Raw genomic sequence first — 15,396 nt, 5'->3', positions numbered from 1 at the left:
AATGTATTATATTTTTCTACATCACAATATCATTGTTTACAGGAAACAGTGAAGATGACTTAGTGCTTGAAGTTGTTGTATTGTTGGGGACTGTAGCAGCTGATGAATCATGTGCGATGTTGCTCTGCAAGGCCGAAATGTTGCAGTCTCTCATTGAACTGTTGAAAGGTATGCACTGAAAAGTATTATTTAAAAAAGAAAGAAAATTTTAAACTTACTGCAAGGTCGTTATTAATTTTTTAAGAATAATTTTTAAGACTCGCAATGTTCCACTGTAATTTTTCATTGGCGTTGATAAGTTTATACATCACCCTTGGTATCCTGGATGTGAATCACTGACTTAATTATATGTTATTATTGGTTATGTTACCACCGAAAGTCTTATTTACAGTAATCCCTGTAAAAGTTGCAATAATGATATGGATGCTTGAAAATTGTAGGAATTTGAAGTTCTTTGCTGGAAGTGGGTTCCATTTTCTATATCATCGTTGTCTTCTTTAAAAACTCATTAATTTCTCTGAGATCAGCTGCTTCTATTGCCTGCAGTTTGGTGGCATCTTGACCGTGGGTGGTATCATGTTGAGATACATAATCTACGGTGCTGATGCACACCCAATTTTTCACAATCATTCAATCAGCTGGCACAGGCTTAATTTTATGCCATTCTGCAGGTCGTAGTAGTTGTTTCCACGAGAGGGAGGAAAGTGGGGAGACAAAGTCATACCATATGATACACTATGCCTGTGAAGATTCCTGACTGCAAGAAGCTTCAACCCACAGTTCAGCAGACACCACTTCCTAGTCCTTCACACCACGGAGTGGCAAAAATCCAATCCCTGGCAGCTAATGTAAATTCAACAGAAACGCAGTATCACCTGGATTCAAGATGCCATCAACCTACAAACAATGGAAGCAGGAGACATGTGAAATGAATAGGCTTTTAGGAAGAAACTACTGGAAGAAAGAAAGAAAAGAAAAAATCTATCAGATGTATACTAACCATTTTTTCCACTTGTCAATATGAGTTTTTTCAGAATAGTTATAAACATCAGAATATTGAGTAGTTCCATGTCTTACTGCTTGTTCAGGCTTTCCTGGCTTGCAGCAATGAGTAGACCTACACTGAGTTGTTGCCTCGCATGCCTTTATGGAACGGTGCTGTGTGCAGGGGGAACTTTAGCTTTATACCTGTCATAAAATTCAAACTGATGGCATAGGTGTCAACTCAACTGTTGTATAAAGTTACAATTTATTAGTATCTCAATATTATGATTATTTGAGTATGTATCTCACAAAATCAAAATGATTGCTTATTTTTAGCTAAGCAAGAAGATGATGAAGTGGTGTTGCAAATAGTTTACGTTTTCTACCAAATATGCATTCACAGTTCAACAAAAGACTACCTCATTCAGGAAACAGGTAAGTTTATTTGTATTTTTGAGTTCTGACAAGAACATTGGTGTTTAGTTGTCTTCATTCTTTTTTTTTTCCATCTAATCATTCAATCATTGGTAGTCATTGATGTGATTAAGCCCAGTGGTAGAAAAATCTGATCCAAACAAAGTGTCTCAATAATAATAATAATAATAATAATAATAATAATAATAATAATAATGTTTAATTTAAAATAATTGTAAGATGTTAATTAAAATAGTATTAATTAAAATATTCAAACTAATTAACATATTGTTATTATATGAATAGGTAACAACAGTAAGGATAGTGATACAAAAGTACATATTCATTATTTAGCTTACGTACAGTTGAGGTCGGTAAAAAAGAAACTGCTGTGGCAAGGAAATTAATGTCAAATAGGGAATTAAACTTTTATTGAACACCAGAAAAGGATGTTAGATGCAGTTGATGAAAAGTAAAGTTGCTGGTACCAATTTAGGCATATTATTATTATAAGTAGTAATAAATCTTGCATAAATCTTCTACGGTACTGTTATTCAAAGTCTTATGATCCCAATATAATCCTTGCCTTCCAATAAGTTAAGCGGAAATAAATAACCCTCGATTAAACAACAAATATATTTTCATTATTTAATTTGTGTTATTTTAATATTTCATTATTTAACTTTTCTAGTTAGTAAGTCTTCATTTTTAATGTTTGTAGTTAGTAAGTCTTTCGGGGAGGGGTGTACAGACATCCTGGACCCCCCAAATATGTCCTTGTGCTCTGGCTGTTGCAATTGCCAGATTTAGCACTGTTTTTTTTTGGGGGGGGGGTATATCAAGGATGCGCTCTGTCTATCTGCCCTCCTCCCTCTCATGTCACAGCATTTGGATGAGCTGAAACAATGCATCTCTGAGGCAGTGGAGTTGATTTGTCCCAAGGATATTCTGGGATACATCTGGGCATAACTGGACTGCACATCTGCCACCTTACCAACAACATGTGCACATTGAAGACTTGTAATGTACAGGTAAATCTTGGATATTTAATGTGCTTTTGTATGTAATTAATTACAGTTATGTTAGACTCAGTCTCATATGAATAAATTGGGTTTACTTAGCACCATCGTTTTTAAAATCACCCTTTACAAATAGCTAAGTTAAGTTTGTAGCTCTTTTCATGTAGATATCTTACATTACTCTATCTGCTTTCAGAGGCACCAGCATACCTTGTTGATTTAATGAATGACAAGAATCAAGAGGTTCGAAAAGTGTGTGATGCAACGTTGGATATAATAGCAGTAAGTTTTTAAAGATCAAGAAATTTCTCTTGTTTAGAGCTTAGCTTAGAAGATATTTGGGACATATGACAATACTCATCATGATCCATTCTGATGATATAATAATGAACTTTACATACTCCCTTAATATGGTAGATGATTCAGGTGTACGCTTGCTCAGAAATAAATTATTTAAAATGCTTTTACCTAAAAAGAAAATAAGGCCAATTTTATACAGTGGAATTTTTTAAAGAATATTTGCTAAGAGAAATGATACATAAATGGTTCCAAAAATTAAAACAAATTTCATAAGAAACACTATTTTAATGGAAGCATTTCATCTAACATTTGGGATTTGAGATTCAGAGGACAGACTCCTGTAGTAATACAGATTCCACATGTTACCATAAGTGAACAGTATGGTTGGTCAAAATGTTTCTGTAATTTCTGCAGTTTGTCAGGTGTAAGGTAATACACAAATACATTATGTGTGTGCATGCAGCATAGTGTTCAGATTAGAAGTTAGTTGACCTGTAGCTGTTTGTGTGTTTATAGGAAGGCCATGAGGAATGGGCCCAGCGTATAAAGTTGGAAAAGTTTCGCTGGCACAACTCTCAGTGGTTGGAGATGGTGGAGAGCCAGGCGACAGACAGTGCAGCTTTTTGTGGTGGAGAAGAGCTTGATGATGTCACACCGTACATCAATGAAGACTTACTTGGACCTTCAGCTCTCCTTTCTTCAGGTATGACTGACGTTTTCCCTCTATTCTTCAAATAGTAAGTGGGGAATGGAGCTTCAGTAGGCTCATTAATTACGAAAGTTAACAATTGGTCTCTGAGCATTCCGTATTAATATCAGCAGGATTGACTTATTTCTAATTGTACGGGGGGGGGGGGGGGGTGTATCGTAAAGTTTTAATTACCATCCAGAAGTTATTGAGCTATGTGAATAAAATTTCACCAGTGTAATCACTGATCCTCGTGTGCATGATGGTGTAAAAATGTTCTCAGTTCTTACTTTTTTGGCACGTAATGGTAGATGTGGGTAACCTGCAAGATGGGGAAGTGTGAGGCTCGCAGCATGATTAAGTTCCTGCATTTGAAGGGTTACCGTGCCCAACAAATTCATGATGAAATGAAGGCTGTCTATGGTGATGATTTCCAGTCATATGACACTGTTGTGAGGTGGAAGAGGAATTTCCCCATGTGGCCCCATATCCCTCACAGACAAGCCAAGAAGTGGACGACCATCACTCACGGACAATGCAGCTACAGTGAAGAAAGGGGGGCATCTCATCCTGGAAGGCCGGTAAGTACATCACTTTCCACATCATCATGCTTGCCAACTGGTCTTAGTTACGGCAGTGTGTGGAAAATTATTCACGTCCAACTCCACATGTCTAAGGTGTCAACATGCTGGGTTCCACGGTCCATTACCTTACCGACAATGCACCCACTCACCCATCTCATATGAAATCTTGCTGCATCCACACTATTCTCCCGATCTCGTCCCGAGTGACTTTTTCTTGTTCCCTGAAATGAAAAATCCACTCTGATAAATGATGTCATGCAAGAGGTGGAACACTGGTTTTCGATGCAATCTGAGGACTTGTACAATGAAGACTGAGGAAGGTCAAGATACACTGGGAGAAATTTATGCATCTCCATGGTTGACTATGTGGGTAAGTCTTAAAGACCACAACTTGAAATAAAGCTTGCGTTTTATTTAGTTCATGGTGATAATTAAAACTTTCTGATACCCCCTTGTAAGCTCAACGTTTTTTAGAAGTAGGTTAATTAGAATTGTTTGTTTTGTAATCAAGAAGTTCCTGTATTTGCTTTCAGCTTGGGTCACATTTAACTGGTTTGGATCCCAAAGAATCTATCTGAGAATGCTTAGTCTCTTAAATTAGTCCACTTTATTCTCAGATAGGCTAATAGGAACAGCACTTTGGGATCCAAACCAGTAAAATGTGACCAAGTGGAAAGCCAATGTGGGAACCTCTTGAGTACAGAGCAACAATGTTAGCCAGTATGCTATTTAAGGGACTTTGGAAATTTAGAATTTGCCATTGTATACACAGTATTTTGTTTTCTCCGTGTTACGACTGATAAAAGTAAGGTGTTCTACCTTAAATAGTAGATTCAGTTTTAATTAATCTACTTCTACACAAAAAGTGGGCTTACAGTAAGGAATGACCTGATGACCACTCTTAGACAATTCTGCCGATATTAAGGAATGTTCGAAAATTGTAGTAATTTATTATTATTCTCAGATGAATTACAAGATGACTACACTATATCAATCTAGCAGAGTATTACTAAAATGATTTGTAGAATAAAATGTGCATAATTAGATTTCCAAAGTAAATGTCATTTAATGAAGAAAATTGCCACATAATTTTGGCATGTAATTTGCATAATTCACAGTTCCCAAATCACATTGTTCACCTTGCGTGGGTCTTGAAACATACTATATTCAATTGAGCATTAAATTTCTAAACAGCACATTTATAACAAGTTACATTTCTCAATTGCCTCATTTGCATCATTACAACCAATGCAGTTAGAAGAATAAATACATATTGTGGGCTTTCTTTTATTGGGTCAGTGTTAAAATTATGCTAATTTAAACATCAAATGATTCATGAAAATGATGCATATTACATAATCGATGCTTTAATAGACGATGCTAGTGACATCTGCAACAAGCCCGATTAGTTTGTGACAGGCCCAATTAGCCGACAGCCGAAAACATTAAAAAAATCTAGATAAGAAAGAAGCAAGCCGGACTGGAAATTGGAGACGACACGGGCTATGAATAGGGACATTGAATATTGGAACACTGACAGGAAGGACTGAAGAAATTGTGGATCTAATGTTGAGAAGCGGGATCGACATCTTTGGAATGAGCGAAACGAAATGGAAAGGAAGCGGAGAAGTGAACTTGAGAAAAGACTATAAACTGTACGGGGCAGGGACTGAAGAGGGAAGACAAAGTGGAGTTTGAGTTGTAGTCAGAAGTGGAATAAGTGAGGAAGTAGAAAGGGTAAATGACAGAATTAAACTAAAATAAATGTAAGAGGGAAAGTAATAGAAATAATTCAAGTGTATGCCCCACAAACAGGATGTACAAGGAAGGAGAGAGAAGAATTTGAAGAAGACTTGGAAGAACACATAGGAGAGGAATGACAAATTTCGATGGGTATGTGGAAGAACAAGCAAGAAAAGAAAGAAGATAGAAACAGCATGGTGGAATGAAAGAACTAGAGAGGCAGTGAAAAATGCAAATGATGCATCTAGAAAATGGTTTAAAGTTAAATCACAAAATGCACAAAAAGAGTACGTGGAAAAGAAGAAAGAGGTAAGAACAGTAGTAAAGGAGGCAAGAAGAAAGTGGAGTGATTAGCGGGAGTCATACAGTGAAAAACCTGCCCTGACCACCCTGGTCATAAGGAGCAACGAGTCATGGCAGAACAACGTGTTTTGGCAGTGTGGAGTAAAGAAGAGATTCGTTCTGTGATTCGGTATGAGTGGGCAAATGGTCTTGCTCCTATCAACAGCCACAGGAAGCTGGTTGTTGTTTATGGAGACTCTGTAATGTCAGTGCAAATGGTGCGAAGGTGGTGCAAATCATTTTCTGAAGGACGAACAAGCATATTGGATGAAGATCGGCCCGGTGGCCCATCTGTAGTCAGTGACGCAACATTGGTTGACAACCGTCGAATCAAGGTTTGTGAAGCAGCCGCTGATTTGAACATTTCCGTCGGGACTGCACAGAAAATCATCCACGAAAATTTGGGATATGTGAAGGTTTCATCGCGTTGGGTCCCACAACAACTCTGCAGAACATCTCACGATGTGTATGACATGTTGCCTGGATTCTCTGACCCGGTACCACAATGAAGGGAACAACTTTCTCTGCCGTATTGTGACTCAGAACGAGAGCTTCGTTCATCACTACACTCCAGAATTCAAACAAACGTCGATGGAATGGAAACAGCCGTGAAAAGTGTTCTTCGTTCCCTGGACCCCGAATTTTTGCAGATGGCTTTCAAAAACTTGTGCAACGATGGGATAAATGCTTGTGCCACCTTGGAAATTATGTTGAAAAGTGAGAAAGGACCATGCTACTTGGTGCAACTTGATTTTTGTCTGTAACTTAAGAAATAAATTTTTTGCAACATAGGGAAACTTTTTCCTTGAATGACCCTCGTAGAAGAAGATGTAGATGGGAACAAGAAAGTATTGTATGGATTAGTGAGAGAGAGGAGAAGAGAAAGAGGAGACAGTTGTAAGCTAAGTGATAAAAGGGGAAACATTGTAGAAGAGGATGAAGAAATAAGGAGAATGTGGAGAAATCATTTCGAGAAATTGCTGAACGTGAAAAAAGGAAATGAACATGAAGGAAATAGAAAACTGGAAGGATAAAGCGAATCTCATATGGAAAGAAGTGGAGGAAGCTCTGAAGAGAATGAAGAGAGGTAAAGCACCTGGAGTAGATGAAGTGCCAGTGGAAATGATACTAGGAGCTGGAGTGATTGGTGTGCAGTGGCTGTACAGAGTGTTGAAAACAGTGTGGCAAGAGAGAGAAGTTCAAAGAGATTGGACAAAGGGACTAATAGTTCCCATATTCAAGAAGGGTGACAGAAGGAAATGTAAAAACTACAGTGGAATAACATTAATGTGTCACTCAGCAAAGGCGTATGAGAAAATATTAGAGGAAAGAATAAGGAAAGTAACAGAGCTGAACGTAAGAGAGGAACAGTATGGATTTAGAAGAGGCAGATCAACAGTGGGTCTGATATTCACCATAAGCCAAATTTAGGAAAGGCACTACGAGTATCGAAATGATTTGATTATGGCATTCCTAGATATAGAATAGGCAGACGATAGCATGAACAGAACAAAGATTTGCAAGGCTGTAAGAGAGAAAGGAGTCGAGAAAGAGAGAGTGTGTAGAGTGCAGAACACATACAAGGCCAACCTGAGCTGTGTGAAGACACCAGTGGGAAGAACAGAGTGGTTCAGTATAAATAATGGACTAAAACAGGGAAGTGCTCTTTCCCCACTGCTCTTCACAATTCAATGGATGCAATTAGCGAAGAGGTGGGGGAAAAGATAAAGGTCCTGTTGTTTGCTGATGACTTAGTAATATGGCAAAACAGGGATGAAGTACAGAGACAGCTTGATAGTTCGAATGAGGTAATCAGAAGAGCAGGAATGAAATTCAGTGTAGAAAAGAGTGAGGTGCTAATAACAACAAGTAACAGAGCCAGAAATGAACCAAGAATAAAGATGGACACGGAAGAGTTGAGGATAGTGGAAACTTCAAATATCTAGGAAGCTTAATTGAGAGAAGTGGAAGAATGGATGAGGATGAAAACAGAAGAGGACAAATGGGTGGTGGACTATACAAAAGCGTCCGAAGATTAATATGAAACCTATGAAATGCAAGAAGGTAAATATATAACACATACTATGTGCCAATAATTACGTATGGAGCAGAGGCTTGGACAACGACAGAGAGAGACAAAAGAAAGATGCAGGCAGTGGAGTTGAAATTTTTAAGGAGTATATTGGGGAAGACTAGAAGGGATAGAATAAGGAATGAGGAGATCCGACAAACAGTGGGTGTGGTGAAGCTTCGGGACAGGATAGACCAGGCACAGATGAGATGATTCGGACACATGAAGAGGATGGATGCAAAAAGACTACCAGTAAGAGCTTACAATGTACAAGGAGTAGGAATAAGGCTAAGAGGGAGACCAAGATGTCGGTGGAAAGAACAGATAGCAGAGAGTGTTAGGAAAATATGACAAGATTGGAACATCGTGGAAAGAGAGGAGTGGTGGAAAAAAGGAAAGGCTTGACTTCTATGCCGACCCAACCAGAGGCAGGAAACGGCGAAGAATGATGATGATGAGTGACATCTAACAAGCATGGGAATGAGCATTGCTCTTTTGTTTGTTGTCTAATTGATTGTAAAGGACTTTGGCTTTATTAACCCAGGTTTTGGCATCTAGGACAGAGATACTTCATCTTAGAAGCAGAATTGTGTTAATGAAGGCAGCGGATCCTTTGAAATTAATCAGACAAAAAATAAGAAGAAGAAGAAGAAGAAGAAAAAAAATTAAAAGAAAGCTACTTGGAAATACGGAACTTTACAGTCGGTAAGAGGGAGAAGACATGGCAAAGGTTTGTTATCAGGTGTGGCATGTGTTGTTTTCAGCAACAACAAGCAAGGGGTAGGTCATATGACCATGGCAGACTGTGAGTTATGCTCTAATAGAATTACTATTTGCAGTAAGGGTGCTCAAATGTCAACCTCTCTTCCAGGGTGGCATTTTTGCAGGCCAACAAAGCTCGGGTTTGGACCTACAGCCAGATATTCCTATGTGGGTTTTGTGTTGTGTTATCGATATTTATTTGTGATTGTGTGTCATCATTCTTATCACCATTTATCCCCTTTGTTGCAATTAGTCAAAAGTCCCAGAAAAGCAACATTAAATGAACAAAATCGAACCAAACAATTTGCAGTAGTGCAAACCAAGCCTTACTTCTGATAGTTGGGGTTACAGGTGATAATGGGATGGAAGCATGGTGCTGATTACACCTAATCTATAGATGAGATTCCACCAACTCCTGTGTGTCTTCATTGTACAGGTTAAAATCTTTTTTATTATTATTATTATTAAATATGACCATGTAAGTGTACATGTACAGATCACTATGTGTATAACATACTTGTTTATTGTCACCTTGTGTAGGATCTCATGTGGCTTTGGATGAAGCAGATGATTTCGATGGTTGCAGCATAAAATCTAAACATTCTAGTAGACCAAGAAGTAGGTGAGTAGTACAATTTTTTAATTGGTCTGTGAGATATTTTTACTGCATGCCTATTTTGGTAGGAAAATCTAAATCGGTCACAAGCAGCCATTATTTACACTTAGCCATGCTTGTGTGCAGTAGTTTGCCCAGTAAATTTGTCAGCAGGGAAATTACTTTTATTTACACAATGGGGAATTTAACCTTGTGAATGCCCAAACAATTCCTGTGTTCCAAGCTGCTTACAAGCCTGCGTATATTTGATGATGCTTTTCCAAATTCTCATGCCAACTTGATGGCTGAGCATGTTACTTGGTGGATTTTTGATCTCGTCACCAAAGTTCCCAGGTTAAAGCTCTGCCTTTGGCATATATAATCTTTGTGAGTGTTCCTTCATCAATTTGATGTAATCATCACTCATTATCATAATTAGCCAAAAAGTGGCAGAAAAGAGATGCTAAATAACAAAATTACAAAAAAATTCAGTAAGTTCTCATAAAATTCTTCATCTTAGTGAAATCAGACTGATTTTGGTTGCTCTAATGATTTAACACTAGGATGGACCCATATTCGATTTGAAAAGTACATTTCCTAACTATTAAATAGAATACTTTTGTTTCGTATTAATGTAAGATTTTTTTTTACCTTGAATAATTGAATATAGTTACTTTTCTAATAAAAAAGATTAATTTAAAAGTGAGTGGACTTTCTTGTTTAATAACAGAAAGTGTTTAGAGAGAATAAAATAAAAGATGTAAAAATATGAAGACTTCTATTATGTACCAAAAACAGTGCTGTATGCAATGGGGGAGGTTAGGAGGTTTCACTCCCTCTCCCTTGAACTTGTGAAATATTATGAAAAATGCCGTGGAAAAAAATAAGTGGCCAATTTATCACAGTCAAAGATCTGGGACAATACTATTACTACTACTACTACTAATCATTTGAATTATTATTTCCATTCAGCACGGAGAAAAGCACAGCATTCAAAACAGACGCATCTTTCAGAGTGAATGCCTTGAAAATTAACACGAATTCTTGAAAATAAAATATGAGGGCAACTATGATTTAAAAGAGAGAAAAGTTATTTTTTATCTCAGTTGCAACAATGTTCAATACACTGGCGTATGCAGGATATTTTTTTTAGGGAAGGTCTGGAATAGTAAATGTGGATAGTGCATGACTTCGTTTTGGAATAAAATATTTTGTAATTTTGGAGCTTTTCAGTCAATTAAAATAATTGTATTCAAAGACAAAAATGGTAATCGGGACTCACTTTAAAAGAGGTTTCGCATTTATGCATTTTGATTTTTTAAAGTTCTTAACGGATTTTTATTTGAAAATTAATTTTCTCAAAATTTCGGTAGGGGCTGTAATCCCATCAGCCACCCCTCTACGTACGCCAGTGTTCAATGAACATATATTTTTTGTGTGAACAATGAGAATTAACTTAAAAAAGTTCTTGCTTCACTGTAAGCAGCTAATGTATAGACAAAGGCTAGGCAGACAAGAATACAGTCACCAGTGCACCTTCCCATTGTTTACCGCAGCAAGTTTGAATGTCTCACCTTGTTGACTATACAATTATTCAAACGGCAATAAGCTTAACTACTGGAAAAATATTTTGTTGATAAGAACAGCGAGACAAATTAGATGTGAATTATCGGGTACTTTTATGCGAGGAAGAAGCTGGAAAAATTCCAACCAATTCCGGGAATCGATTATCGAACCCGGATCTCCCGGGTGGTTGTCAGACGCTCTACCGACCAGACAACCGCAGCTCCTTGGATGAGTTCCATTCTTTGATTATTTCAATTTATTTTAATATATTTCCTTGTTTTTATGTATTATCATCACATTTAAAATGTCTCGCCTCGTTGACCAGACAATTATTTCGTAACTAAGAAATAAGAAAATTCTCCCAGAATTTGATAAAAATCGAATGACTAGAAAGTAATTTTGTTCTATTGCTTTCATAAATACTATATTTATGGAGATCTCTACTACGTAATAGTAGTAGTGATATTAGTAGTAATTCAGCTAATTAATTAATTATAAGTATTATTAATTAATTATGAGTATTATTATTTAATTAAAGTATAATAAAACAATGGTAATTTAAATTTGGAGAAAGTTTTAGAAATAACCCCCCCCCCTGATAAAATCCTGCGTATGCTACTGACAAAAAATATAAATAAAACACAAATAAGTCTTCATGCAGTTATTTCATTACAATTAATGATTGTTCATTGTGTGTAATTCGTTTGCAAGAAAATTTCCAGCAGAAAGGAAATAGAAGTAACTTACAGTTACTTTCAAGTACCAATAACCGAGTTACTTTTTAAAATGAGTAACTAACACAATTACTTTTAAAAAGTAACTTTCTAAAAACTGCAAGGATGTTATTTTTATATCAGATTTAACTGTGAAAAAAAATTATACAGAGATCTAAGTTGTGAAAATTATTGGAGAAGCCACAATTTGTTTTGGTAGCTCTCTCGGTAGTAAGAAATCAGTATGGAATGAGAGAGATTTTTTTTAATTTCTTGAATAAGAAATAGCTGTGCTTAAGAAAGTGAGAATAAAAGAGACATTGGCTTGGAAGAACCTGATTAATGTGTCCAGTGTATCAGTAAGTTGAGTTGAATCATAAGGATCAGTGCTTCATTTATAGTGCTTCAGTTTCTTTAAGAAACAGTAAACTTAGCATGTTTTTCACTATTTTAGTTTCTGATTTTTAAAATTTTTGTTATATCGTTTTGGAAAGACATACTATCTTCCTAGTGAGATGACAGGTTCAGTTAAAAGATGCAACATTCTTAATAACCATTATTGATTTTAGCCTAGTTATGAGAACCATTACTGAAAATTGAAATAGTATGGTTTGAGGCCCATGTTTTCTTCTCTGTTCCCTACTGTATTATGTTGCTATTTCTCCTTTGTTTACAATGTCTTAATTGTGATATTTTCATACAAAATGTAAACATGAAAGTACAATAATGAAAACATCACATTATCTTCTTAAAAGATTAGATAAGGCCAGCCCCACACACGAGCCAACATGACACATTGCATCATTCTTGTTGCAAACTGTCTCAAGTAAGGTTTTACCATAAGTTCTTATGGGTGTATGCACACCAGATGAAACATTTGACCTGAGTCACCTTGTAACAGTTTCTGACAAAATGCTACTTTCATGAGTTTGGTTTTGTCTGAATCAAAATGCCATGTGTCCCTCGTATTGCTTCACATTGCGTGTCTTGTCAGATCCAGTGTGGAACTGGCCTGAATGTGCGTGGGGATGTTGAATAATAATGTTTTAAAATGTTTCAGTTCAAAAATGTTAATTTAAGGGTCAGTTTTTTCATTATTTTGAGCGGATGTCAGAAATTTTGACTAGTTTCCACCCTTATGTACTGTGTATTTTTATTGTTCAGTGTGGTCCTTTTATATAAATCTGTTTTCAAATATGTACGTGGGTTGTTCAATATATAAGTTTCCATATGCTGTAAATAAATTTATTTTGAAGATACATTAGAAAACTATACATACATGTGTAGGAGGATCCTTCATCACTTCTCCACATAATCCCCATAGAGATTCAGGCATTTGTCCCACCGTTGCACCAATTTGTCCATACCCTTTGCAAGAAAATCAGGTCTCTGGCTATTGAGCACTATTCTCACATTCCGCTTCACTTCTTCATCTGTTTCGAAATGGTAACCTTGCAATTCAGACTTAACACCGGAAAAAGATGGAAATCACTCGGTGCTAAATCGAGGCTGTATGGAGGGTGGGGCAACCGTTCCCACCCCAATTCTTCAATTTTGTGTTGTGTTTTCACTGCTGAGTGGGGTCGAGCGTTATGGTCAAGAAGAATGACACCAGCTGACAGGAGACCTGGTCGCTTATGTCGAATTGCATTTTTCAGAGCGTTATGGTCAAGAAGAATGACACCAGCTGACAGGAGGCCTGATCGCTTATGTCGAATTGCGTTTTTCAGTTTATCCACTGTTTGTCAATAACGGTCAGCATTAATTGTTCTTCCTCGTTCCAAAAAGTCCATAAGCAGAACGCCCTTAGCATCCATGCTTCTGAACTCCTTATGACGCGAGCCTGCGTTTTCCGAACAAGCATTTACTTTTCGCCCTTGAGCGCATGCGCCTTCACGTCTGATAACGAATTGATTGTTGTTCCTTGTAGACGAAGGATGGCGCTTGTCAACCATGTGCTTCTTTTTAATAGCATTGCTTTATACAATATTTTATAGCACAGGGAAACATATATTGAACGTCCCTAGTATGTGTGTGTTTGTTACGATTCAAAATCAACAAAATTTTGAGTAAAACATGCATGATCTTTTTTTTTTTTCATCTGCTAATGCATTAGCGTTAGCCATAAAACTTTTATCATGTAAAATGTTGTTGACTTATGTTATTGACTAATATACTTTGATCCACTCTCTGGTATCATATTTTAGGGTTCGATAATGTGACATTGTGAGCCTTTGTGAAGTAAAAATCCAGTTTCATTATCCATGTGGATTTTTTCTCAAAACCCTTTTCATATTGTATTACCATTTCACCATCACATATTTACCTGTCTGTTATTTCAGGATTCCCACAGAGATTTAAATCAGATTGAGTGAAAGGGCCATGGAAAAGTTAGGTATTTCATGGAACCACTGTACCTGGTTCTTTATACACCAACGTATCAGAGACTCATTCAGTCTTCATCTTCAGAATAGTGTGTTATGTGGTCAAATGTAGGATATTTGAGTTTTTGTTTTAATTCCACTGTGTGCACAAATAGCCTAATGAGTAAGTGAGAATTTTCAACTTCTAACACTTGGCAATGTCAGAGTGGAATTCTATCATCAATTTTTTATGCAAAGGTTCACAATTTTACCATTAGGATATATTGGTTCAAAACACATTTATTATTATGGGATCTCCCTAATGGCATTGTGGTAGTAACACTGTTGTCTTGTAATAAAGGGGTCCCATGCTGAGTGTTCAGTGTAGGTTCATTGGACAGTGGTTTGGATCCCACTTTATTTAACCTTCGTGCCCAGTCTCGATTAACCTATCCAAGCTTAATTTTATTTATTTTTCTTGGTTGGAAAAGTGTAGACTGTTGTGGAAAAATTGCGAGCGGAAACTCAATACCAGCCTGCTGCTAATAGGTTTGATACCAACAAAATTTCTGATGTCATCATTCACATTGATTATACAGCATTTAATGATGGAAGATTAGCTGAACAAGTTAAAGGTCTTTCAAAATTATAGTGGTATACCCAACAAAGTGATTACATTCACAAGTTTTTTTGTTTTTTTTATTTGTTTTTTTAGGGATTGACTACACTTTTTTTTGTGTAGCATATAATATTAAGAACACAATTAAGCCAAAAAGATTCATATAAACTACACTAATATAAATAATCACAGAGTCTGTTTTTAAATAACGGGGAAAAACTCCACATTAATCTTGAAAGCATTTAATCCATGCTTTTCCGAGGCCACGGTACGGTGTCTGCCAAGTTTGGTGAACTGTCAGAATTTTCCTGATGCCAGAGAGGGGAAGGAAGCAAATGAGTAACTATGCTAAAATTTGTTGTGCAGCATTTTGCTTATTCATTTTGCAGATATAGTCAAGACTTAGAAGAATACGCAGAAGTTATATCAAGAAATTCACTTATTGTTGGAGGTTTGCAAGATGAGGATGTTGCAAAAACATTGGCAGCTTTATCTTTTCAAGGCCCATCCACATCAGCAGGCCTCGTTGAAGAAATCCCACGCTTTGTTCTGCATTGAGAATGAAGCCCGCAGTATTTTTAAACCTTTATACGGTATTTTTTTCCTAATTGCTTTGTTTTTAATCACTATTTT

The 15,396-nt window shown here is 36.6% G+C and overlaps 1 protein-coding gene across 1 annotated transcript in view; it reads left to right on the top strand.

Moving 5' to 3' along the window:
- Nucleotides 1-15,385, top strand: part of Kap3 (kinesin associated protein 3) — a 47,365-nt gene extending 31,980 nt beyond the window's left edge. Inside the window, exons 12-17 of the mRNA XM_083138478.1 lie at nucleotides 43-168; nucleotides 1,321-1,419; nucleotides 2,614-2,699; nucleotides 3,234-3,420; nucleotides 9,448-9,529; nucleotides 15,153-15,385. Coding sequence (XP_082994604.1) covers nucleotides 43-168; nucleotides 1,321-1,419; nucleotides 2,614-2,699; nucleotides 3,234-3,420; nucleotides 9,448-9,529; nucleotides 15,153-15,321 — 749 coding nt within the window. The 3' untranslated portion in view covers nucleotides 15,322-15,385. The remainder of the gene's footprint in view (nucleotides 1-42; nucleotides 169-1,320; nucleotides 1,420-2,613; nucleotides 2,700-3,233; nucleotides 3,421-9,447; nucleotides 9,530-15,152) is intronic.
- Nucleotides 15,386-15,396: the final 11 nt, after the last annotated feature.

Source organism: Lepisma saccharinum, chromosome 1, assembly GCF_977018435.1.
Source record: "Lepisma saccharinum chromosome 1, izLepSacc3.1, whole genome shotgun sequence".
Classification (NCBI taxonomy): domain Eukaryota; kingdom Metazoa; phylum Arthropoda; class Insecta; order Zygentoma; family Lepismatidae; genus Lepisma; species Lepisma saccharinum.
Note: the sequence above shows the minus strand (reverse complement) of the source record. Positions and strands in the feature narration are given on the sequence as shown.